Genomic DNA, 27,909 nt, shown 5'->3' with positions numbered 1-27,909 from the left:
AGCTGGAGGCTAGTGAATCGAGATTAAGGGGTCTAGAGAGCGACTATGAATCTTCGGCGTACCTCAAGGTGTTGGCCGAGCTGCAACAGGAACTAGACATGTTTTGGGAAGGAACAGACCAGGAGATAACATTTTTTCATTGTGGGCATGTGGTCCAGCAATATGGACAGGGCCAGAAACCAGGGGCCTTGTTGCCCCGGCTCCTGACAGCGAATAGATGACTCCCGCAGGTTGATTGTATTAAAGATACCCGCAGAGCTCTGATGAGCACTGAGGAGGGATATTGCAGTGGAGGTTTGTGCCTTTTATCAGACCCTTTATGAATCCGGATACTCCCAGCATCCAGACGATCTTCAGCTCTACCTCGACAACATCAAGTTGTTCTGGCTGCATCCCCCACTTCGTGAAGCACTTAATTGCGAGCTCTCCCTGGAAGAGATCCGGGCAGCAATCAGGGTCCAAGAGTCTTTCTGGGGAATTCTACAAGGCATTTGCCTCTACCCTGCCCCCCATCTTACTTAGGGTATACAACGAGATCCTGGTTGCAGAATGTCCCCCCCCCCCTCTATGAGGGAGGCAGATATCATTATGATACACCATTGTGATACATAAGCAAGGGAAGCCAGAAGCGGGAATGTTCATGCTATCAACCAGTTTCTTTAATGTCTACAATCATTTCTTCACCAAGGTATTGGCTAATTGGCTTCACCCACTAATGCCGAGCCTGGCCTTAGTGGATTATAGTGGTCTTGTGCCTGGGAGGAATATGCAATAGGGCCTGTACAACTTTTTTTGAATGTTAACAGTGCTAGAACCAGAGTCGAGGGCAGGTTTCTTTTTTAGAGTTTTTTTTTGGGAACACAAAGAAGGCATTCAAATCTGTTGAATGGCCCTTTTTGTTTGCGGTTTTGCAGAAGGTCATTCTTTGGGGCCGGTATCTATCCTTGGTTTCTTTTCTTTACCGCGGTCGGTCGACGAGGATTGTGATGCAACGGCTGTCCAATAGTTTCGCTATGGGCTGGGTTTCCCACTGTCCCCACACCTTTTTGCCCTTGCAATGGAGCCGCTGGCCGCTTTATGCGGGAGCGTCATATCCAGTGAGGACTACAACTGGGACTGCATAGGCTGATTTAGGCGGATGATGTAGCCCTATTCTTGAGCGATCCGGAACGTTATCTTGGCCTGTTGATGCTTGCTGATCCCACACAAATAGGCCTTCAGCGACTGTTTAACAACTTGGAGGCATCTCTGCAAAGAAACTATTTCAAAATAAATTTCAAAAAGTCCAAAATTGTCACCTTTGGCTCGAATCTTGGTAAGAAAGGCAAAAATTATAATGGCCAACCATTAAAGCACAGACAGTATCCGATATCTGGGCATTTTCTTGAATAAATCAATAAGAGAATGGCGGTGTACTGAAGACCTGAAAATAAGAATGAAGAATGGCTTTTAAATAAGGGTGCATTTTAGCACCTCTGTTATTTAAACTATATTTGAGTGATCTTATGGCTACTTTGGAGAATGGATTGTCTGCTCAGTCTTGACGTCTGTAGCCTGTATACTTCAATCCCCTATTGCGAAAGTTTAGAATCGGTTGAATGGTTACTGCTTAACAATCCAGACATTCAGGGTAACCCACAATTTGTCTTGGAATTACTTAACTTGATTTTATTCAATAGCTACTTCAGATATCAGGATAAATACTATTTACAGACCTCAGGCACATCAATGGGTTCATCGATGGCACCTGTCTATGCGAACACATTCATGTTCTGGTTTGAAAGCCAACATGTATTGGAACACCATACATGGTCACCCTACATCCTAACATCTTCTGCATCTGGTGTGGCACATGCGAAGAACTAGATCAATTCTTTATATACATCAACTCAGTGCATCCTAGAAGTAAATTTACTATGGAAATCGGCAACCCTTATCTCCATTTTTTGGATGTTAATTTGGGAATCATCCACAACACAATTGCGACATCTATATTTCACAAACCTACTGACGCAAATAATCTGTTGCATTACACAAGCTTCCACCCAAGGGCAATGCTTCAAAGCCTTCCATATAGTCAGATCTTAAGACTCAAAAGGATCATCTCAGATCCAGAAGATCTAGTCAAGGAATGTTCTATCCTTGAAGGAAAATTCCAGAACAGAGGTTACCCTACGGAGGTCCTAGAAGTTGCCAAAAACTGTACGGACTTGTTAAGAACAAAATCTAAAACAAAGGATACTCCACTACTATTCATAACAAAGTTCTCAAGACAGAGTTTCCAGATTGCTAGGAGCATAAAGAAACATTGGAATATCCTTCATAATGATCAGACCTTACAAAAATTATTCCCGAGCCCACGGATGATGTGCTACAAAAGGGGCAAACTAGTCAAGGCTGAAAGAATACCAAAGGAAAGGCAACTCTTCTTAACCACTAAGAAGCTAGGTACGTTCCCCTGCTTGGGATGCACACATTGTAACAACGTCATTAAAGGAGATGTGGTAACTCACCCAAGAAGTGGTCAGAAAATTAAGCTTAGAGACTACTCTACCTATTTGTCATCAGGAGTGATATATTTGCTGAAATGTCCATGTGGGAAAGTCTAAATCGGCCAGACGAAAAGACCCATAAAATTAAGACTAACTGAACATAAATCAAACATGCGATGCAATAATCAATACTCGCCAGTAGCACGCCACTTTAATGCTGAGAAACATTCAATTGCACAAATCAAATTTCAGATACTTGAAGTTGTAAAACGACCAACAAGGGGTGGAGACTACCAATCCCTCCTACTTCAAAGAGAGGCTTATTGGATCGACAAAATGAGCTCTTTACAACCATGGGGCCTCAATGAAGACTTTACTTTAAATTGCTTCCTATAAATAGGAAACTATACTACCAGTGCTAGACCTATGGTTTTTGTGATGCTCAAACTGTTTTTATTATTCAATTGTGAATTCTATGTCAAGAAGTAGCTTTGGATTGCAATTTTTGTTCTATCAGATATGATCTTATGATAGGTCTCACTTATGGTTAAATTGTGTAAGATTATTTGAACATTCTGCCTTAAATTAGATGGGTAGTTCCTCGCCCCGACGATTTGACAGCATTGACATATATTGGGCTTATCCCATTTTTAGGTATAGTCATTCACTCCATTTTGTGGAGTACTCCATATAACATTACTTAATCTCTAATTTGGTACCTATATTTAGTACCATTCCTTGTTTCCTTCCTTTACTTGTTGCTCTTCATTATATTAAATTTGCGTCTGCCTATATCTGGCTTAATACTATTTTAGACCATCGGAGTATAGCCACTCTTCTCATTATTAGATTAGCTCAGGACGTTATTTAACACTCCAATATGGCCACCTTCTAATGTTAATACATCAGTCCAAGATGGCCGCACTCCGACGTTACTCACATAGTCCGTCTTTTATCATCACGTCTATCATTAGAAACCCGAGAACTTGTGCCGTTTCCATACTTGCAAAGGAAAGACGCCTTACTCCACAGCAGTTGCTGTTCTGAACAGTTCGCCTAGATGCAGGTAAGCATTAGCAGTACTTTATTATCCCCACCACGGGATTACACATGTATTACAGATCTAACCCGTTAGTCGGGTTACCCTATTGTTTTATCCTTGCAGGGATCCACACGTACATACGGACAGATCGTGAGTTCTCTTACTTAGTTGCTTAACATTCGAATGTGTATATAATCGGATCAGCGTATCTACAGCTGCCAGACCGAGCATCCTTTCACTCAGCGCACGGAGCGTGATAACTCGCGCTTCATCAATAAAAATGTCTTCTTAAGGACACAAATAAAAGGTAATCCATATACCGTCTGCTAGAAGTTATTAAGCAAGTTGATTGCCTTATTGTATATATAAGGTTCTTAAAGTACGCTTTTGTTAACCTTTTGTACCTGCAGACCAATTTACATAGACCAAATTATTCATTGGAAGCACCGCTGCCTCACATATGCCTGTATCGGAGATTGTCCATCTCTAACTACTCCCGTTACTAGGGATTTATCCTCGACCTTCATTTACTTTTCAGGTAATTTCTTTGGACATGCTCTAGTTGCCTGTCTACTACTCTTTAGTCTTTTACTACTTTTACACCATATTTTGTCTTTGTTTCCTGTTGTTACAGTAATCTATTGCTCTCCAAGTTGAAGTATTCTACCCACGGAAGCGCATTACATTCCTGAAATCGCTATCTCCATTATTTTGCACTTTGAATTTCGGAAGATACCGTTTCTATTGGTAAACAGAACCTGTTTATTCTTATCCATTACTATCTCTACTGTGGGCTATACGGGTCTTTAGAACTAACACTAATACCTTAATCTTCTCAAGTCACGAAGTGGCCATGTCATTTGACTGTCAAATCGCGGTTTAGAGTGAATCCCCTTTGTAGATATAAATAATTTAACAGTACACAATTCAAATGGAACCACTTTATCATGAATAATGATTGAATATGCCCACTCGGTATAGGGCACACTAAATGGATGTTCTTTTCTCTTTCTCTTTATACTATGGGACACACTAAAAAATGACAGATTGTTTATTGATCACACTGAAATGTACAGCTCATGTACTACATCATATGTTAAGATATCTTTCACAATTATATACAAATGTTCCTTCCTTTCTTTTTGCTTTAAAAATTCAATTTTTGGCCTTTTGAAGAAGAGGAAAATATCCTCGAAACGCGTCGCCACTTGAATTGGATTCTACCACCTTTTCAAATTTACTGTGACCTGTTGATGCAAATTTGGTTTGCCTCTCTACTTGATATTTTTTTCTTGTGTTTTTGTGAATGAACATTGACTATATATTTTATAAATCCTCATTCTGTTGGACAGAATTGAATTGTCTGGTTTACATTCTTTTCTGATATCCATATCTAAATTGAGTAGTGGACTTAGTCCACACATTTGAAAGTGTGCAGGGGACGGGAGGGTTCCTAGACTGAATCCTCTGCCCTTTTGGTTTATGAACAAAATATCTTAGCTCTGGTATTCAGGTGATCTAATCCTGCTTCACTGAACACCACAGCCGTTGCAGAGTATATTTGGCTGCCTTGCTTACTACTGAGAAAAGAATTGCTTAAAAATCAACTTAACAAAAACAATGACGTTTTGCCCAAAAAATCGAAGTAAAGAAACCCCCTCTGCCTTAAAATGGTACAATGTTGGTTGAGCATGCGGTCAGTTAGGAATATCTAGGACTCCCTTTTGAAAGTGGTATGACCTAGCTGCCTCACCTTTAAACACTTACAGGGAAAGGTTATGTCAACCGGAGCAGCACTAAATCAATTTGCAGAGTAAGGTTATGCAAATTGAAAGAGCTGGAATCTGTTCCCTGTTTAAGCTGACGAACAGCACACCAATAGAGTATATATTGCTTGAATTTATAATGTTATCACTTAAATGTACCAGAAGGATAAGTAGTATCAATTTATATTTTAAGATCTCATCTGCTGCAGGAGACTCCCTCCTCAGGGATAATGGGCAGCTAACCACCAGTGAAATCCAAGAATGCAGACGGCTCCTGTATTGTCAGTCATTTAAAGAGTTGCATAAATGGGTAACTGGCAAAGGAAGTTCTTCTATTACCACCACTGCTGACCAATTCAGCCGTTGCGCTAAACAAGTTATCTTTACCACTGATACAGAACACATGTTAATTAATTTGGCGACTAAATCCTCTGTTGGTGAATATGTGAATCACTGAATGACTAATGTTGGAAGATCCAGTTATGTGGCTGCCTAACCCTACAGTACAATTGTGCCACTCATTTACTTAAGTTTAATTTAAGTGAGGCCATTTATGTTAGAAGGGATTTGTCCAACTCGTTTGGCATTCAGGCTCTGTGGGGACTCATGTCATCCAAAGTCTAGAAGCCCCCGCAGCTGTTTTAATGGGAGTCGGAATAGGAAGCTCTACACTCCTGAGAAGCAGTAGTTCCTTGCCGGTAACTGAAGCCAGTTTTTAATTGTACTCGCTTTGAATTATGAGCGAGTAGAAATCAACTGTAGAAGTGGGAAGTCTTTTTACAAATGGGAAAGTAACACATACTTACCTGAAAAGATTGCGTGTGATGAAAATTCTTTATTTCCCCAAGAGCAGTGATACTTTGTTGCAGAGCGGTCACGTGGCTCCACACGGAGAACGCTGCCGGTGGCCGCAGTAAACAGAAACTGACTTTCCTGAAGTGTTGCAATTATTGTTAAAGGGACCGCACGCATGAGAAAATGATTCCCGATGCCTTGGAGGCTGAACACTGACCACAAGGTGGGAACGCACCTGTCTTTGAAGTGGCAGTTGAATAATAAAATGCAATTGCGTGTGCCAGATTTTGGTTTGCATTGAAGATACATAACTTGCAATGCATCAAAGTCTGAATCAGCAGAATAAAGTAGTGGTAGAAGTTGAAGCTAGAACAAGCATTACCCAAGCACATCTCTATAAAAGCCAAATCCTATGCATATAAAAACTGTACACTGCTGTTTTGAAGTTGATGAATGTATTGTTACTCAATAGTCTTCATCCAAAGCTGGGAGAGTGGCACAACTACTTTGTTGTAACTACTGAAGAACATGTGTATATAAAGCTGGGGAAAGGTTCTAGCTACTTGTTCACCAAAGTTGTTTTATATCTGCATGGCAAAGACTGTCATGAAAATAAGTAGTCTAGAAGCCCGAAGCAGTTTCTATGGTAGCTGCAAGAGAGGCAAAGACGCTGCCCTTTGTTAGGATATAGAAGGAAGAGTGCCTTGCCAACCTGTGAAGTATAAGACGTCTTGTAGCAGTGCCGATTTTTGAAGTTGCTGTTGTAGCAGTACATTGCAGAGCAGTAGAAGTTGCAGTATCAGGACTGTGGCTGTCAGTGCTGTTGAAGCTAATTGTGGGGTCAAGGAATCTGTTCTCACAGCTACATTGTAGAAGGAAGTTGGTTGAGAGAGGAGCAAATCCCAAGCAAGACCATCCCGACAATTGTACATAAGACACTGCAGAATCTAGAATTGAAGAAGTTGTTAAAGTGGGAGAAGATACTTTTATCAAATTCATCTATTCTTTATTGGAAGGAAGCCGTCCAGAAAACTCCATTGCTGCTGTTAATTCTTTGTGGAACTGTAAAGAAGGAAGTGTTTCACCGACAAAGAAGAGACTTTGAGCAGTGGATTTTATTTGTGTGAACGTTTTGTTTCTTTGGAACTTTTCAAGACTTTGGTTGAGACTTTTTGTTCCTTGGAGAGAATACATTTTGGGACATTCTTGGGGGGAGCAAAATCTGCCCAGGACCACGAGAAGTCATCCAAGACACTGGGTGTTTGGTAGCCTTTTATTTATGTTGCATTTATGTTGTTTGAATGTTTGTTTTTTAGGGTGAGGGTTGGTTTTGTGAATGCTTGTCTCGCATTTCTGACCCCTCATAGTCTGTAATGGAGGTGGTAAATGACCTGCATGGGGTGCAGTGTCAACATCTGTACTTCTGTAAGGGATACTACTTTGTGTCCTTGGCATCACAAAGACAAGGTTGGGTGGAGGAAAAGCAGCACCTGTGGCTGGCAGCTGCAGCAAACCTGAGGCATGTGCATTGTTAGCCAGATTTTTAAAGCCTCTGTTTGCTTCAGTCCAGCGCTGGTCCTTGATGTGGTGTTCCTGTTTGTGACCGGTCCCTTCTGCTTGGTTCTTAGCTTAGTGTCTAGTTTCTATCAACTTGTTCCCTTTTCCCTGGATTTCGAATTTAGTGTGCTTATTAGTAATTTCTGCTTCCTGGATTCCCTATCTGTCTTCCTCTGTTTTGTAGTCAGCACTTCAGTGCTTTCCTTTTTCTGTGCAGCCCAGTTTGTCTGTGTTCCATATTTCTTTGACTTTGCCCTATTCTGCGGTGAAACCATGATCCTTTAGTCACTCCACTTTTATAGATTTAGTATTTTGTCCCATTTTGCCATTCCCTCCCTAGGTGGAGAGGGGGAGGGGGGTTGGCCTTAGAAATTGCATTCTTTTTCATGCTCCTGTTCCTTTACCGTCTCTTGGGAACTGTTTCAGGTGTTCCATTGCACTTTTCTCCCTTTCTTCCATTTTGATTATGAGGTGTGGTGTGTTGTAGCCAGTTCCGGTGAGAAGTCCTGTTTTCCTCACTATTCTGTAATCACTATTCCTACTTGTCCCTTGTCAGGAGTCTTATGGATTACGTTATTTTCCCTTTGCTGTTATATCATTTCTGGGTCCCTGTTGCTTGTCCTGTATGTGGGCTTAGCGCTGACATTACCTGTAACAGCAATTGGGGGTAAGGAGCTTGCAGAGTTTCTTTCTAATCATAAGGATCTTTCAAGTACTTACCCTGCATCCCTTCTCATATATTTGTATTCTGATCATGCTCTACTTGCACATCCTGGTTTTAGTGCACATGTGTCTTGGTTCCTGAATGCATGTCGTTTAACTCAAAGCTATTCACTGTGTGTTCTTGTGCACATTTCCCTTGCCATATTCACTGCCTTTGTCCTCTCATGACACCTGGCTCCATTGCTTATCCGCATGCTTCAATACATAGCATGCACACATGCAATTGGGATTCCCCTCCTTTGCATGCAGTTTTAAGCTGTGAGAGGATAAACCTTTGTCAATGTGCATCCACAAAGAGCACTATGTATTATTTGAGCAGTACTCACTTTCTTTAAAGCCCTCTCCTTACCCCCAGATACGTAAGCAATTTCTAGTGGAGTGTTTTACTTATTAATTAAACCTTTCTGTAATAGCTGATGATACTGTACATCCTTGTCACTGGTGACCACTTTTTCTAGTACTGCTTTTACATGCTACAAACTTGTGTTCTGAGAGATGCAGTCTTCATCGTTTTATCAGAGCACATTGGACTTGAGCACCTGATACGAATGATAAAGAAAAATAAATCCCAGGCCTGGTTAAATGGTGCTCATGTGACCTGGGTGGTCATCTCATCGCGCCATGTGCAGGTTTTCTACACCCATTGCACTGGCTTGGAAATAGATTTTGGAATGGGGTTGAAGTGACTGAGAAGCCAATCTGAGGCATGATTGTCTTCGTCACTTTTTTTAGTTCCATTGTGTGCTTCTGAACCACCGAAGTTAAATATGGAAAGAGGCTGATGACAGATGCTTAGAGATACTTCGAGATAAGAAATGCATTCTGCCTCCTCTCGTAGACACTTGTCACATACCTTGTGCATAGTCTTATAACGTAACAATGTTTGTTCCTTGTCTCAGTAATATATACATTGGAAAATGTGTAGGTTTCATCAATGCCATTTGTATGCATAGTGTATTGTTCTATTAGCACCCAGAAGGTGATGTCATACGGCCTTCTAGCCAATCAGATAGCTTGGAACCAGGCTATTCGCTCAGTGTTGCCTGCAGTGTGTGCCCCCTGAGCTACAGGACACTGCCATCTTGCTCCAGGGGCTCTGAACGTCAGTTGACCCCATCATCTTGGCATCCCTCCAACCACCCTGCTCCTCCATTAACACTTCACTCCACCATTCTCAAGACACTCACTAAACCCTCTCCTGCCTCTTCCGAACCTCCATGCATACCTGAAACCCCGCTGCCCCATCTCTTCCTTTGCTGAGCCAATGGCCATCGTGTGGGGGAAGGGATTAGAGGCAGTTCTCTTCTTCCTAAGAACGTGAGCGGCCAGTTTCCCACATAGCATTCGTTAATTTGTGAAAATGCTGTGCCTGTTTCACAACTTTAGTAAAAAGCAGCTCTTGGGGCCCAGGACTGCATGTTGAGATGCTAATAGCCAAACGCCATGCAGATGGGAGCAGGGATTCCAGTGTTGCAATCATGATCCACTTCAGGGTTCCTCTTGATTCCAACAGTAAACCCTTTCACTGCCCTTCTATCTAGATGGATGTGATTGGCTCGTTCAAACCAATCACTTCAGTAATTGGCTATACACGTTCAAATAATGTGTTTTTTTTAAGGATAGGTTTTAAAATGTGTTTGAGTATCTGTTATACATGTTGGTGAACATTAGCCTGCGTGATGCACAGTGAAACGGCAGCATGTTGGGTGCTAGTCTCCAAGGCTACCCTTTGCTTCTTTGTTGAATGGTTTCATACCACTGCCCTGCACCTTTTGATTCATGAAATCTGTTACTGGCCTCCAGCACATGCGGATGCTGCATATTGACCTACTTTCACTTGCGCAAAGAATAGCCTACAAAACAGATGACTGTTTAATCAATATTGGGATTACTGCTTGATCAATAATAGTTCTGACATCTTGTAATTTACTACGTTTTACTAATGCAGGCGTTGCTTTGTTTTCGAATTTTTTAAATGCATCTAATGTTTATTACCCTCTAAATAAGGAATATTGCCAGGAACTTAATGTAAATCTAGCTGTGGAACTAAAGAGGAGTCATATACCAATGATTGCCTTTCTGTCTTTGAGACCGTTCATTTACCTGTCTGTTCATTGGCCCCTTGTAACAGGAAGTGCAGCGCTGTACAGCGGATATGAGCATCACTGCGGAGCATTCCAACCACCCAGACAACAAGCACAAAAACAGATACATTAACATCGTTGCATGTAAGTGGACCCCAATGCATGGCTGCACTGCATTTCAATAGCAACTGATGTGTGAAGTTGCACTCCTGCCTGCACAGAGAATATGATACTCTTTAAAGAATGTTTAGCATACAGCAATATCCTGGAAATTGCCACATAAATTTTAAATGGCACCAGAAACTGCCATGGGGCAGGAACAGAGCACCCCTGCACTTCCCCAGCCACACCCACATCTTTGATTTTCATTGGGTGCATTCTTTTCCCTGCCACTCCCATTAGCTATAACCATACCGTTTGCAGCCTCTGCTAAAAGCACCGCAAAGGATGCAAAACTAATGGTGTGACTAAAACCCGTGCCAAAACTACCTACCCACATAGGTTTTGGTAACATTCCACTTATGTGCAAATGTTAATGTGGAACGATGTTCCTCCTTACGTGGCTCTTAGCCAAAACTAATTGTGCCTATAAAGTGCCACCTATGAGGCAAAACTATATACCCCTAGTAAGAGGCAAAACTAACCTTGGCTTTAAATAGCTGTCTGTGGGCATCTCCAAAGACTCACCAGAGAAGGCACTTTCACCCAGGTTCCTTCATCCTTACATCTTGCAGCTACACGTTGTATGTATGAAACTGCCGTTTGACCAGGATTACTAAGAAACAACGTGAACTGTGTATTATTGTACATTAATGTAGACTCCTTCTGAGTTAATTTATTATGTCTGTAACTCTCACCTTCTTAGATTTCTAGTAATTCTGAACCGTTCATTACTGCATATTATTGTATATGCCCTCTTGTGTAAATCTGATATTTTGTAATTCACTATTGTATTGCCATCTGTGTAACCAAGAAAATGCATATGCTTGTAAACTGCGCATAGTTACCTCGGGTTGGGAACGCATTATAAATAAATAAACAAACAACTAATATCAACACTAAAGTGACATCGATGATCCATAACTGATTATGGTGCTTAGGATACGAGCCAACGCAAATGTCACTGTGTGGCTTTGGTTTGGAGTGATTGCCAATATTTAGGGATCAGAGACTATGGTTGGCAGTGTTTCACTATGTATGCAACCAGACACTCACTGCCCCTAAAGATTCTATACCAATTTGAATAATGCTGTTTACCCTCAAATGGGTAGGAAGTGAAGCATCATGTGGAGTTCCGCAGGGAGCTAACTTCTCTCCGCTGCTTTTTAATCTGTACATGCGATGCCTATGCACCATGCTGTCCCAAAGGGGAATATTCTTTACTAACTGTGCCAACGACACCCAGCTGATCTTCGAGCTCTGTGGAGATTACAAACAAGACAGCGATAAACTAACAACCATATATAACATCATCGAAAGCTGGATGAAGAATAACTGGATGTGCCTTAATAGCACGAAGACTGAGTTAATCATTTTTGGATCCTCACATGCCAGAAAACAACTGAATTCGTCTTACTCGTCATTCAACATCAAAAATACTCTAATTCCAATATCTGAGAAAGTGAAGACACTAGGAGTTTATTTGCAAGCCTCATTGGGAGCTGAGGCCCACACAGCTTATTTAAAAAGAAACTGCCAGTACCACCAAAAACTCCTGAAAAAATCAGACCCCTGCTTGACCAAAAGAATAGCACCACAATAGCCAGAGCTACAATACTGTCAAGACTCGATTATGGCAATTCATTGCTCCTCGGGGCTAACAGTAAATGCCTGAAGCAATGCCAGGTTATTCAAAATAATGCCATCAGGACAATCACAGGCAGGTCAAGAAGGGAACACATCACAGGCGATAGGAAAGATCTACACTGGCTGGCCATGGAAGAAAGAATCATTTTCAAGTCCCTTACCATGGTCCATCGCTGCCTATATGGCAAAGCCCCAATATACTTAAAGAAACAGTTTAAGTGGCACACACCAACTAGATGCCTAAGATCATCAAACAAAGGCCTTCTAAAAAACCATCTCAATAAAAAAGGTAAATGGCCTTGGAAAAGCTTTCCCGACCCGAAGCATCAAAAAATGGAATTAACTACCTCTGTCCCTGAAACTTGACACTAACTACACCCAATTCAGGAAGAATCTAAATACATTGTTATTCAAATAAATATCCAATTTAAGCTGACCCTCCCAATCCGTGAAGTGTCCCATATATGTTTCCATATTCTGTCCCGTTATTCTGCATTCTTGTCCTGTCTTTTTGTTAAGCGCTCCGATGCCTGCGGGCTTTAGTGCTATATGAATAAATAAAATCATCTTCCAAGTGCCAACAGACATGACTAGCATGTATGTTGGCTGACATAAGCAATGCGTGTCCCAAAAGCCCCAACCAAATTAGCTAAACTAATATGTATTTAAAAAAACAAAAAATAATGGAGCAGTTCATGTCAAATTTGAGATATATGACCCATCTGTATATTTTCCTGGGTTTTTTGCATGGAGCTACGCCAAAAATTCAGCAGTCTGTTATCAGCACGTGTAAAAATGCGAATACAAAGTGCCCTTGTTATGAATTTATACTTTGACTTGGAGAGAAAGGACACATGGCCTTACACGCAGATTGTTCTAATTCGCAACATCAACTAGATTTCACCATTCTATCCAAGCCGCCACTTCTGTTTTTAAGGCAGTTTTCACTGACTTTCTTCTCCACCTTCTACGCTCGTTGTGTTGCATGCATTGCTTGTGCTGGCATCTAGACAACACCAGCAATTAGAACCATCTCTGAAACAGCGATTTGAATCGCTTTCCTGATCTTTTAACGCTGTACTAGATTGATTTCCCAATAACACACTACCATTGGAAACTCTCTGACTATTGGGAATTTTAAAGCAGGAAGCAGAGGATATGAATCCCTACCATCCGAGGAAAACTATGGCATTCTCGGCCTGGAGCAGACCACCCACTCTTGAACATCCTTGTTCATCAAACCCTAAGCTGGGGCAGAGTTGTTCACTCCAAAGTGTGCCTTTGCTTTAACTCGAAAAGGCCTACTCACTCCTGCCCAACACTTAAACCGCCTCCTCATTTGCCTGTCTGATCATTTCTGAATTTGTACATGCAGCTCCAAAACACATGTACACATTTCCAGCTTCATTTTGATGGTGGTGTATGTTTAATGTCCTATCTTTGTATCACAGCTGTTCCTGAACGTTAAAGTACTGGAACTAATTTCCCGCGCTAAGCTTCTACATACCAGTGCTGTGATCACCGACTAAATTCTCGTTTTTTGTTGTTGTAATCTAATGCTTTGTTCAGAGCCCCATGTATCTTTATCGGATTTTCCCAGTAGCAATCAAAATATCAGTCAGTGGAAAATTGATTGATTTTGGCTTGTAGACAATCACATAATCATTACAAACCTTTAAATATTCCATACATACAAGTAAAGAAAATCAATATTCAGTCTAAATTACCCCAATAAAAAAAAGTTTTAAAAAACGAAATTGCATATTTGTGCAATGCTGAATAACCTTGAGATAGATGTAATTTACTTGAATTGCTTAAGAACATCCGATTAAAACCACACAGATTACAATTTATAAAATGCAATAATATCATACAATTATGAACACAGCATTGGCTCTCTGGCATCACACATTACATTGTGTTCTAAAAGCAAGCACAGTTAACGAGCCACATTAGAATACAGTTAGATTTTTTCGTATTCTTATTCTCGAACACATTTGCTCCTCTAGCCCTCCTTCCCAGCATTCCTTTTCGAAGTTAAAAGAAATACAAGGTTACGCCATTGTTTGTAAATATGCCCAGGTATTTTCTTTTGAAATATTTGGAAAAAAATAAATGCTGTAGTCTTGCCTTCCTGGGCAGCACCCCTTTACAGTAATAGCGATAAATACTGGCCCAAATTATAACATGCACACAAAGGCCAACATCCCAGTAAGACTACATCTCTGAATCAGCATAGCTCCTAAAATGACATTTGGAAATGTGAAAGTCAAATCAGGCTTCAAAAGGTCAGTGCCTATCCACCACGAAATTGATGTCAGGAGACCTGGCTGAACAGCACCTTCACCATGTTCCTGGGTACACTGCTTTCTTAATGAACCATTCAGTTAGATTTCGACCTAAGCAACTCTGTCCCCAGTTCTGCCACTGTTTTTTACCCATTGTAAACTGCAATCCATTTTCTCTTGCACTGCTCCCATTTGCTGTTGAGCGCGATGTAAAATGATAACCGATACAAAATACAAATGGATCGAAGTAAGTAAATCTCGTTTTTCCTACTCTATCTGGATACATAGAAAACCATCCCCCATTTCCTAACACAACTAAAATACGTAAAAGATGATTTGCGAATGCCTTTTGACTCAAATGATTGTGTGTTGTATATTGATATATTGATTTTAAGACAGTCTACTAGCTACCTCTAACATACTCCTAACTGTGGGAGACCTTAACCTGTGGAGGGAATCCCTCTCTAATAAATCACCCGAGAATTTCATCATGGCTATAAATAAAAGTACTTTTTATTTATGGGTATCCAAACTCTCAAATGAAGATGGCCACTCACTAGCTTTTAACCTCTTCCTCAATTTACTTTGAGCATGAAAACACATGTCCGACTCCCAGTAACATGAACATATCTTCCTTCCTTCCCCCCCTCCCTCCTTTGCTAAACCCCACAGTCGCTGAGATTGATGGCCAGGGACCCTTATTTGTCCACCTGGGTCCTGTTCTCCCACCCCCAATCGCCTTCACCCTCCGCCCGCTCCCTATGCTTGACTTGTGCCCCCAGGCTGTGCTAACACAGGCCTGCACTTATTTATTGGCAGTTATCACTCTTACCAAATGATCTCTGCCAGTCGCTTAACAGCTGCTTGCAACCTACTCCCTGCTACTTCCCTTTGTGGTACTCCTAGCACTTACTCACTTCTCTCTCTCTGCACTTACACCTTCTGAATGCTTACAACGCCAAGTAGGACCACCTCTCTTTCATTGTTATATTTGTTGTTCATTCCCATGTTCCCTCCCCATTGCCCTGTGGGCACTTTGAAACAAACACATTTTATTTGATGTATAAGGCTACAGTCTCCTAATAACTATGCCAGTACAGCCACCCACTTAACGAAATCCACATAAAAACCTCTTGTCAGTTTGTTTTCGAATCACAGTAGGTTCGTGAAACAATACATTATAAGCAATAGTACAGGAAATATAAATGCTAAGATTTACAATATTCACAGAATAAATTGATTAAATTATCTGGTACCTGGTAACTATTGGCCATCATAGTTTAACATAATTGTCACTTATGGACCAAACATGCATTACAAATATAGCTTATAGCTAAATCTATGCACATAGGACCATTCGACACCTGATAAAATTACTTGTCCTCAGAAAATAATCGGTCGTGTAAATTGGGTAACTCGTATTATCCATTGGTTCCTTAGTTTAACATCGAGGACAAAGCAACATAACATGTCAAACATCTTGATAGCAGACATGCATCTACGACACATGGCTGAGTGAGCCATCCTCATGCCACGTGGCACCAAAGGGTGCCAGAAGAAGAATACCTTGTCTGCACTTGGCGATGAGGATTCTTCCCAAGCCTGGGGTTACTACAGTTAGGCAGCTCTCAAGACCGATTGATATTATATTGTTAATGTAACAGTTGCCAAATCCAAGGGCTAAGCAATATCAATCTTAGTCTCCAAGATTTTAAAATGTGATAAAAACTTTAACAATATTTTGGTATTGATTTCTCTGGTGTTCGCATTAGTATGGATGTAGCCAAGCCGCAGTGAATTAAAAGCAAACAAGCAGGCTTGATCCATGGGAGGGAGCTAGCACCCTTCATGCTGCAAACATCCTGAACACAGTCTCTATACCTATGCGGCAAAGGTGCACTCCAGATTTTGAGCCAGTAAAATAGAGGTTTGAAATGTGCATGCCAATCTCTTCCATCACAACCTAACTCAAGACGCAATAAAGCATTTGGAGAGGTTCAGTATCTGTTTTAAAAGTGGATCTCTTTCATCACTAGATGCTGAAGGTTACTGAAACTCCCACTTTGGCTCCATGCAGAATAGATGTGACGACAAACTCTTAATGTTGTGTACTTTTACGGCCGATGCCCCATCATATTACCATAGGTGTTGGCAAATTCCAAGATGCCCCCACAAATCTTTTACAAGGCTAGTGCAGGTTTCTGAAGTTATTCACTCCATTTTCTCTTTTGATCAAAACGCATACCAAGATAATCCTAATACAGTACTCCTATCTCGATTCAATCTAGGGATAAAGATTGGGATCTGTCCCTGGCTAATGATCATGCATTTAATCTACATGTATTTCACCACTATCTGGTAGATTGTCGGGAGGCTTTGTTTGTAACACCAATTAGGCATAATTATTCTGATGTGATACTTTGTTACTGTGCTTCAACAGAGTAACAAATATCTCAATCTTTTTACACTGAATATAAAAAGTTATCCAGATAAGTTTATGTATCATTTTTATTCTACACTTTGTGATGAATACATGGAGTATAGAAACAACAAGTTGATGCTTGACAATTGTCAGTACACAATCAATTATTGAAGAATTAAGAGTTGATGTCAATAGTAATGCATACAATATATCGAATTTGAACCACAATAAGTCTAGAAAGGCGCTTCTGTTAACCCAACCTTTGAATGAATGTGTTACTTCTATGTCAAGCATTGGGCAGACACAATCATTTTTGGGCTTTGACAAGTGACTAGACAACTTTAAATCAATAAGGATTATCACCATTACGGAAACATGCTTTACTCTCGCCTCCCCCTATCTTTGATGTCCTCCTACCACATGGCTACAGTATCCATCATTCTGACTGCACAGGGAAAACTGGAGGTGGGGCGGCAGTCATCCATAAGATCGACTGACCCCACCCCATCTCAAGCAATGACTCAATTACATTCTACCTTATTTTTAGGCCACCTCAAGCGAATGTTAACTTCATCGATGACCTTTCTAACTTTCTCTCCTCTGTAACAGTTTCCTACTCTAATAATATCCTACTCTGAGATTTCAGCATCCCCAAGTTCCAACCAGCAAAACACTTGTGTGACTCTCTATTCCCTCTGATTGACTCTATGAACGGTAAACAGATCATATGGTCCCCCATGTATGTCAAAAGTCACATGCTCAACCTAATAGTCACCTCCTGCTTAATCCTGTCATGCTCAAATGCCCCCCCTCTTCTCAACTGGACCAAGCACACCACAGTGCCCTTTCTCATATCACTCACATGTTTGCCACACAAAGGACTGGCCAAACGCCCTGTTATTGTGCACCGATCCTTCAAGAATTTCCTGCTAGATGTACTAGAGGCAGTATGCACAATGTTCCCCACCAAAGGGAATTTCTCGGCCCTTCTGGATACATTTAATCACCTTGACCAATAACTAGTGGATGCCCACACACCTCAAACATCTAATCTCAATAAAGTCAAAGAGCCAGCACCCTGGTACACACTCAAGCTTGCTGCAAAACGAGCTACATCAGATGTCTTAAAAAGCGGTGTCGCAAAGACCGCAAACTATAGGATCCCTCATCTCTCAAATCCTTGCGTACCCAACGCAGACACATGATCTGAGACTAAATCTACTTATTACACCTCCACCATTGAGACAGCCTCTAACAGGATCAAAGCCTTATGCAATGTAGTCAAGCACTACTCCATTCCCACACCTGTCCCGATGTTCCGGTTTCACAAGAGAAATGCAATGCAATAAACATCTTCATTAACAAAATTGATTAAATGAGAGGTCACATAGATGCCTCAAAACTAGACAACTCTTCTCTCCATCCCCTCCTGGATTGACTTCACCCTCCTCTTTCTTAAGGACATCTCAGACACACTTACTTCACTCAAAACCACTACTTACTCGGACGACTTCCTCCCAGCCTCTCTCATTAAACAACTCACCGGCCCAGCACTTAATGCACTCCTCTGTATTGTGAATGCCTCTCTCAGTGAAGGTGGATTCCCAGTTATGTTGAAGACTGGTCTCATATGACCCCTTCTCAAAAAACCCTTGCTTGACCCAGAGGATTTATCAATTTACAGACCTATCACAAGCATCCCGTTCATCAGGTAGCAATCGAGAAAACCCATACTTGCCAAAATGGACCAGCTTGACCTCTGCGATTACCAGTCTCGCTTCACCCCAAAAGCAGCACAGAAACTGCAACCATCCAAGCGGTAGCCGATGCTCTTGGAATCAGACACTGGTCCTTGTCCTTTTAGCCGCCTTTGACATAGTTGATCACCAAATGCTCCTATCCCTCCTCAGTGACAGGATAGGCTTCTCTAGAACCATAAAATGTTTTTCATCTTACTTATCTGCTACGCACCAGGTCATACAGATTAGCTCATCCAGATCCAACAGACTCAGTCATGTGTGGGGTCCCCAATGGTTCCATTCTCTCCCCAAAAATCGTTACATTATACATGAAACCGTTGGGAACTTTCCTAAATTACCCCAATATAGTGATCCATCAGTATGTTGATGACACTCAGCTGTACCTTAAGGTCTGTTGGCCAAAGGACATTGCTTGCTTCCACAAATGCTTAGCTACTATCTAATCCTGGAGGTCAAATGCTTGCCTCAAACTAAACCTGACCAAAACCAAATTAGTCTTAATCAGTCCCCCCACAAAACAACTCTTGCAATAATGGCTGGATGACATGTGCCTGGAAGGATTCAAACTTCGCCAAATCCCTGGGCTCCATTGTTGACCGTAGACTTTCCTTCCAAAAGCGCATAGCCAAAAAGTCACAAACCGCATTGCTACAGATCCCCACACACCACAAAATCAAGCCCTTTGTTCACCGAGTGAATTCTGCATGGTCATCCTAGCCCTTATCTCGCACATCAATGGGGGAAATGCCCTCCTTACTGGGCTTCCAGCGGCACACATGGCCCCCCTCAAAGCAGCCAACCACACTTCAGCCCACATCATTACAGGTGCCTGCAAATTCAACCATATCACTTAAACATGGCACACCCTTCACAGGCTCCCTTTCCCCACCAGGATCATATTCAAATCTACATATATCACCTATATAGCAATCTCAAATGGAGCATCAACTTACTTGGTGGCTAAACTCCACACCTCTGGGGACATTCAACCCTCAGGTAGCAAATATATCAAAAGGTTGGAGTCAAAGCTAGCCTGCAAAGAGAAAACTCTCAAGCCTCCTAATCCGGCTACACCATGACCAGCCCAGAACTTAATCGGGTAGCCCTCACCATTCTCGAGTTCAGCAAAACCCTAAAATGTGGATCTTTCAACAATACCTGCAAGAGGAATAAAAATCCCTCTGCCTCCACCAACAGTACTGAGCTGTTGTATAAAATACCAAGCCCAGTCCAGTCAACCTCTGGTTTTAAAGTACTCTGCTGTTCTTGAGCTAGGTTTGCTCTGAGCAATACAAAGACTGTACCACTGTGAACTAGCTGCATATCGTTTCTGAAACGTGTACTTATTCACCCAACGGTAATATTGTAATGTTTCTAAATTGCATATATATTATTGGAAGATATTCTAATTATTTGTGTGCTTTCTGCAGATGACCACAGTAGAGTGAAGTTGAGGCCATTACCGGGAAAGGATTCAAAGCACAGTGACTTTATTAATGCTAACTATGTTGATGTAAGTCTGGAAAGTCTTATTAAAATAAAACCTGTTTCTGACTGTGAAATCAATTTTTCAATGTGAAAGGTCATTTTATGGCAAAGCATTTCCACAGCTGCTCCTGCATGGAAAAAGACTTTCATACATTTAGTCTATTAAGAGTGGTCTTCCTGTTCCCTTTAAATTATTCATTTGAATGCCAATGAAGAGCTTTCTCTTTTCTTTGAAGGGATATAACAAAGCAAAAGCTTACATTGCCACACAGGGACCTTTAAAGTCCACATTTGAAGATTTCTGGAGGATGATTTGGGAGCAGAACACCGGAATAATCGTCATGATAACAAACCTTGTCGAAAAGGGAAGAGTAAGTGCATTTTTCACTTCCACAGAGTTTGGTATATGTAGAATGTACAATATATCTAACAAGTTAGTTGTTTGAGGTGCGGGGCACTGCCCAAATTGAACAGGGAACTTTTTCTATATCGGAGTGCGTTTTAAGTCGGGGTTGTTTTGCTGGTTGATCAGTAAGGCTGCCTTATCAGGGGTGAGAGCTTGGGCATTCAAGAACTTGCTGCAGACATCTTTCTGCAACCTCTCCCTAGCAATGTCCATTCCTAGTTAGTCTGATTCAGCATTTCATCACTCATAGATCAATGAAATACATACAATTGGAGTTGGGTAATAGTAATTGTGATATGCAGCGCTAGAAACTGGAAAAAAAAGAATGTTTTAAGCAGTATACAAAAAACTTCTTAAGTTTACCAGTTTTTCCATTGTCTTGATTAGAGAAAATGTGATCAATACTGGCCAACTGAGAACAGTGAAGAATATGGGAACATAATGGTCACACTAAAGAGCACAAAAGTACACGCCTGTTACACACTTCGCCGTTTTGCAATCAGGAATGTAAAAATGAAAAAGGTAAGATGTGGCATTCAACTTGGTTTCAATTGTTACTTGATTGGTATTTTTTAACTTCATTCAGGAGAAAGGAAACTGTTTAAAATAATTATATTCTTATCCATGCTTGATCATTCAATAATTGATCACAGAGTTAAACAAAGGGTAGAGATGGGCATCGAAATGCAGGGATGCAAGCCAAGTGAATCAAAGTGAGGCGTATAGGAGGCAATACGCCAGCCTATCCTATTAGAAGTGTGAGGTTATTCATAGTAAATGGAAATTAAAATGCCTACAAGAGCAGTAGAGCAGTGCCTGACTGTCACTATGTAGCCCTTGGCCTACCACTTCCACTGGCCCATTTAAAACTAAGAGGGCTTTTTTAACAATAAGAATGGCCTTTATGGAATTTCAGTATGAAGTCTGTTTTTATTTGTATTTTACATTCGTCATGGTTAAATGTAAGATCACGCCATAAGCAAGTGGATGGCCTCCTCCAGCGTGTAACCGTTGTGGCTAGAGGTACCACAGTAAATCTTAACATTGGATCTCATTTCCTGTCCGCTGTTTCCAGTCTAAAATGAGCAAACAGATATTTTGTTGCATCACTGTTACACGGACCAGTACAAGTGCAAAGCTCACCAGCAGTGGGAACCTCTACTTTCAAGCATCAGCAATCGCCATCTTCAGCACTGGTCAGCATCCCAACAGTTGGAAAATGTAACCCACATTCCCATTCCTACAGTGTCTGTTCAGTGCTGCATGCCATTTGTAGACGTACTGTAGCGGGCAGCACAGGAGACTGAGTTTTCTTTTTGATGGGAGTGCAACTGAAGAATTGTTCTTAGTGCTACATCAAATGGTCAATGAAGGGCACAAACAAATACAACAGGAAAATGAGTCACGACTATATGTGGCTTCCTCTTTTTCCACCAATAATACCCGCTGCCATTTGCAGGGTGTGTGATGATGGAACTTGATCAATTATCGCAGGCTATTGTAGGGTGTGTGATTTTAAGTATGATATGATATGAAAGGTTATTTATAACATGCGTAATACCCAGAGGTTTCTAAGCGCGGACCCGGGGATCGAACCTGTGTTGCTCCGTTTCCTCTTGCTTCCAAGGCGAGCACGTTGCCCCTGAGCTATCCCTTAAAAAAGAGGAATCAAAAATGTCGTTTTGCTTTAGATTTGCGGATAGCTAAATATAGACTAGAAAAGTGCTTGATTATTGGAAACTTTAGGAGTGTCTAGGACTAAATTTTATAGGACATCATTACTGAGGTACTGTATTTGAAAGTAACATTTGTAGGTTTTGCTCTTGTTTATCTGGTGAATCGTCCCTCGGACGGACACATTTTGCGGCTGGGTTGTCCACAAGATACACAGGCTACAGCATTCCGAGACACTATGACTTCACCACAAGGGTGGCTCCTTTCATTAAAGGAGGGCTGAAGTGCCTGCATGTGCTGGCCCCAGGCACACAAGCACTGTGAAGGAAAGGATAGTGCAATGTAGATGGCCTTTCAAGCACATAAGCATTCAAACACCAAAGGCTGTAACGTCATCATATGCAGGGTTGAGCACCTGCATGGTCTACTCTTCATAGATTAAGTATAAGGGTTTGAGATTAGTGAATGTCTGAACTGGGTGAACCCATCAATCAACCAGGCACCATGTTTAAGTCTGCTCAACCAATGTTATTTATTCTTTGGTGGGCTCTGAGTGTACCATACAGTATTTTGTTTTAATATTTCCCCCAGATATTCTTTGGAGTATGTTATTTTCAAATGTAATAGTAGACATCTATGGTGAAAGTCTTGGGAAATTGATACCAGGGAACTTGTTCATCATTTGTAACATATTTCTTGTTTTCATATATTCCTGTTTTATTGAGTTCAAGTAACGATCATTCATCTACAGTACACCAATTAAGAGAAATGCATCACCTCTAAAGACTATGAATCACTAGATTAAGGGATAATCACATTTAAGACGGATCAATGAATGCGTTCGGTAAACCTTCCTTGTTTAGAAACACCTGAGCCATTGAGGCATGTGATGTAGACATCCTTTCAAGAATATAGTTGTAAAGGCGCATGTGGTTTCCAGTTAAGTGCCTGCCTGATCAACACTAATAAATGGACATCCAGGGTTCAAGCTGGTCAATTACAGATCACCTGGGTGTGATCCCCTTTATCAACTGAGCACCAGGCTTCAAAATGCTCTATCACTTACATTTTGTAGCATTTCTCACAATCAAGACAATCTTTAGAAATATGGAAGTAGTCCATTTCCCTGTTAAATATTGTGAGGGTATATGAGTAAGAGACAGACATAAGGGTGGTATGTTGATTGGCAAAGACTTTTTAAAAACAAAAATGGGGGAAGTTGTGATGAATTCCATGGACTCATCACGGTTCCCGGCAGTGACCTCCTCCCATGTTGCCAGAGGATGGTAGCTGCTACCTGATCATGACCTTGGGTGCGGCTGTATGAGGGTGCATCACAATGTGGGATACAACCTCTGTGGAGATACCCTGAGTTCATTGGATGAAACACAGAATCCACCACTTTCCCATGAGGAGGACTATCTGATAACCAACAGCTTAAAGGCCTCTTGTCCTCCAACAGTTCCCCCTTGTAGAGGAAATCAAGAAATCTTTTCTTTACAATATTCTAGTCAGGCCCCCACCTTTGGCCCAAACATTCACAACTCATACATATCACCTTCTGTTTCTAATATGCCTTATTATACAAATTCTGAGAGAAACCATTTGAGAGTTAAAAGCCCAATGACAATCATGGACTCCAACTCCCATAATCGCTTGAGTGTGAGGAGGGGGAGGATGAAAGAGTACAACATGCAGGCTAGTATTTCAAAGCCTACGGTGTGCGGGACATTTAAAGATGGTGACCGCGCTAACAAGTCGGGCACAGTGCAGGAGAGGACTGGAAACTCCATGCAGAGGCTCGCAAACGTGAGGATCACACAGAAAGCTACCCAGCCAGAAGGAATGATGCTGCAGATCAGCAGGATAAGCTGTGGAGACACAGGGAGACGTGCAGAAGCTTCTGGTTGTCGGCCGCTCCCGGAAGCAGCGTTAGTCCAAGTTGAGAGAGGAAGCCAGCGTGTGGCTGCAGTGCCACAAAGAATGCTGGAAAGACCTCTGCTGAGTGGAAAGTGAATGAAGCAGCTATTCTACAAAGGCGCATGAAGAGTCAGAGTTGCTAGAAGAGACTGGTGTGTCTGCCCAAAATAACTGGATAACCTGAAGGTTGTTGGGATGCGGTCAAGGCAAAGTACAAATTCAAAATCCAATAAGAAGAAGGTTTGAATGCAGACATGACACAGTACAAAGACCAACCCCAATAAAGATGCATGAGATGCCAGTGTGGAGAACATGTTTGAGCAAGTGTTACCCTATGCATATTTACCAACTACCTCATGGTATAGGCCATTGTGGTATAACCAAGGAACTTTAAATCAATTAAGAGAAGTCCAGACAGGCAAGTACACCAGGCAGTTGACATTATGTTAAGATTCCTGGCAAGAGAGTATGCCAGGTGATCTGAATAGAACTATAAAAGAAATCCTAGGAGGCGAGTACACCAGATGGTTGCGCTTGAAAGAAGATTCCTGTCAAGGGAGTGTACCAGGCAATCTGCAGAGTTAAAGGGAATCTTACAGAAAGACTGTTTCAAAACATGTGGTTTACACAAAGGAACTATTGAAGTGGTACTTGTGTCACTCTATTTAAGAATCCAGGGGAAGGGAACCACCCCTTGGATCCAAGGTTCTTTTCCACGGAGAGCATGTTTTTTGGAGTCATTATGTTTTGGTTTTGAAATCTTTTGCTAATATCAAGAAAAAAAATTTCCTTACACCCCTTTGTTGTTTTGTTTTAGTGTGAGGGTCTGGATAGGTCATTTTGGACAAAAAAACAACTTTTCAGTTACTGACTTCCTGAAACAGACTGATCTTTAGTTTAATTTTTAGGTGGGGACATTCCTCTTAAAATAGGGCCAGTTAGATGATTTCCCAACCCATTTTTAATTTCAATAAATGTTTTTGTTTGAAAACACATATACCTTGTGTCTGGCTCTCATTGCTGACTCCTCACAAAACCTTGCTGCCTCCGTCTCTGAGAGGGGTTTACTTGCCTCAACAAAGGTAGCTAATGAAACTGTCTGTCAGAATGTCGAAAGAAAAGTTTGCTGTCCTGTGTCCAAATACTAACCTGTCCCTCACAAGATAAACTCAATATAAAGTGAAAAGGGAAGTATCTCTTGGCTGTCAACCTGCAGTCCAGATCTTGTGCTGAAAACAAAAGTTCCAAAAGGGTGTAGAAAAGCAAACTCAAGTTCCACAAGACTCAAGGGGATGTTTCCCTTTCCCCAGTTTCTTTCCACCTTTATCCAGCTTTATCCAACTTTGGGTCGGTCTCTTTAACAGTTGACACATCTTTATCTTTACTTAATATACCTCACTCCCAGGTCCTGCAACAAATAAGAATGGCCTGGACATGTTTGCCAAGCTGGTTTGAGGGTCCCATCCTTATTCCCAGTACCCCGCCTCTTGGCGCACTTTCCTGCCAACTAGGGTATTATACATTCCTGGATTCACAATTCTCTTTCTCTGCATTCACTTCTATCCAAAGCCTTGGTTTACAGCTGGTCGACAACACCCTCAACATCCTTGACAGCCACCCTTGCCTCCTTGTTCAACTACACCACTCGGCTGCTTTTGACTTAGTAGACCACCAGGCGCTCACAGACACCCTACATCGAAGAATGCAGATCAGCAACCTTGTCCTATCATCGCCAACCATCAGCAATTTGTTCAGATGGACTCCCCTAGACCAATTTTATCCGTCACCTGTGGAGTCCAGCAGGGTTCCATCCTCTTCCCCAATGATCTTTAATCTATGCATGGAGCTGATGGGAGCCCTCGTGGCCGCACACCATCCACACACAGCTATACCTGGAATTCGACTACATCAAGCACATCCACAGGCTCAAAACCTGTCTCTCACTGAACCAGTCTTGGATGTCCAGTGCATACTTGATTCTCAACCACTCCAAGACCGAATGTCTACTCCTCACCAACAACACCGAACACCAGGACATACAGACCTAGCTATTAATCATCAACCCTGACTCAACTCCTGCTCCGAGTCTCTTGGGTTTCACATTAACAAACCCCTCTCCTTCAAGACACACATAATTAAGAAAACGTAGACAGCTTAGCATCCACTCTCCCTCTTATGGAAAGCCAAGCCCTTCCTGCCTCTGGGCAGCTTCAGATGCACTGATCAAGCACTGGTCCTATCCCACTTTGATTGGGGCAATGTATTGCTCAAAGGCCTCCTGTGCCCCTGAGAAGTGTCCTACACGCGGCCACACGATTCATCAAGGGTCTACCCAGATAGGACCACATCACCCGGCCCTCAACAACCTTCACTGGCTCCCACTGCACCAAGAATCACCTTCGAGTCTTGCTGCATCATCTATAAGGGAGTCGCCCTCAAGTCACCCAGCTACCTCCTGTAGAAACTCGGCATCTCAGGCCAACAGTGCACTACCAGAAGCCAGGACATGTGAAGAGTTGAAATCGGCTGCTGCAAAAAGGAAAGGACCAGAAGACAGGGATTCCCTTCCCACGCCCCAAGACTATGAAACCTCCTCCCCATCTGCATCAGGCTTGCCCACGCCCTCCAACAATTCAGAAAAGAACTCAAGACCCACCTCTTCAAAGAGTCTCTCCTCCTCAACAGCTAGGCCATCATGTCACCCCCCGTGCCTCATGTCTCACTAGACGCCATCCTCCCCGCCACTCTGTACAGCTGTAACCATCCTCTTTGCCCCTCTGTATCCTATCCTTCACTCTATATCTGTTATTTCCTGTAAACAGCATTCTGTTATGCATCTGTATTGTTGTATACCACTATGAAGTGCTCCGTTGCTTCTCAAAGCTAGGTGTGTGCTCATTAAATATCACAATAACAATTATAATTCCTCTTGATTACAATTTGGGGTGTACTTCCAGAACCTAGGTCCCAAACCCCTTTCACAGGATTGTTCACAATGTTTTCTGTACTCCTTTTTGTTCCACAGTCTTGGTTTACTTTCCTGCCAAGATCTGTGGATATCACTTTGCGGTATGCTTTCCCTATATGGGTTCCAGACCCCCTTCACTTGATTATGCACAACGTTCTCTTGGCCTTATATTCCTTCGATCCACAGCCTTGATTTACTCTCCTGCCAACGTCTATGAGTACCACTTATATTTGTAAAGTTTGTATCCCCTTTTGTTACTGGCAGGGGTATGCCTTCATTATATGGGCCACAGAACCACTTTGCTTGATTACTCTGCCTCAATGAATATTGCATTTCTGCTTGGCTTCCCCCTTGTACTCTCTTGCTCTCCCCAGCCCTGTGATTTTCCACCCTTGTACCTGTAGGGTGTTGGCCGTCACCTTCTGGCTGTTCGTGAGTTTTCCAAGAGCTCTGACAGCTTTTCTGGCTTCGCAGGACCATCTCCAGTTTCACATGTCCCTTCTCTTCAGCTTTCTGCCATTTTTGATGCACACCTGCAGCTTCGGTTACCGGCGAGTATCTTGCCTCACCTCCGGTCTGCCTTCTGTGTTGCGGACCTTCTGAAAGCATGCTTCCCTCCAGGTCACCGTCTGCCGTTCTTCACTCTGTGTCTGCACGGACCTTGCTGAGTTTTGGGTCCGTGCTGGACTGATGTCATAGACACCATTATTCTCTTCCC

General features: G+C 42.0%; 1 protein-coding gene across 2 annotated transcripts in view; it reads left to right on the top strand.

Annotated features, from left to right (window-relative positions):
- Positions 1-27,909, top strand: part of PTPRG (protein tyrosine phosphatase receptor type G) — a 1,528,043-nt gene that overhangs the window by 1,272,710 nt on the left and 227,424 nt on the right. For both annotated transcript variants that reach the window (XM_069643751.1, XM_069643750.1), the window contains 4 exons: positions 10,507-10,603; positions 20,166-20,248; positions 20,460-20,594; positions 21,017-21,151. In XM_069643751.1, coding sequence (XP_069499852.1) covers positions 10,507-10,603; positions 20,166-20,248; positions 20,460-20,594; positions 21,017-21,151 — 450 coding nt within the window. The remainder of the gene's footprint in view (positions 1-10,506; positions 10,604-20,165; positions 20,249-20,459; positions 20,595-21,016; positions 21,152-27,909) is intronic.

The sequence above is a fragment of the Ambystoma mexicanum genome, chromosome 2p, assembly GCF_040938575.1.
Source record: "Ambystoma mexicanum isolate Mex_15411 chromosome 2p, UKY_AmexF1_1, whole genome shotgun sequence".
NCBI lineage: Eukaryota > Metazoa > Chordata > Amphibia > Caudata > Ambystomatidae > Ambystoma > Ambystoma mexicanum.
This window is presented reverse-complemented; position numbering and strand designations above follow the sequence as displayed.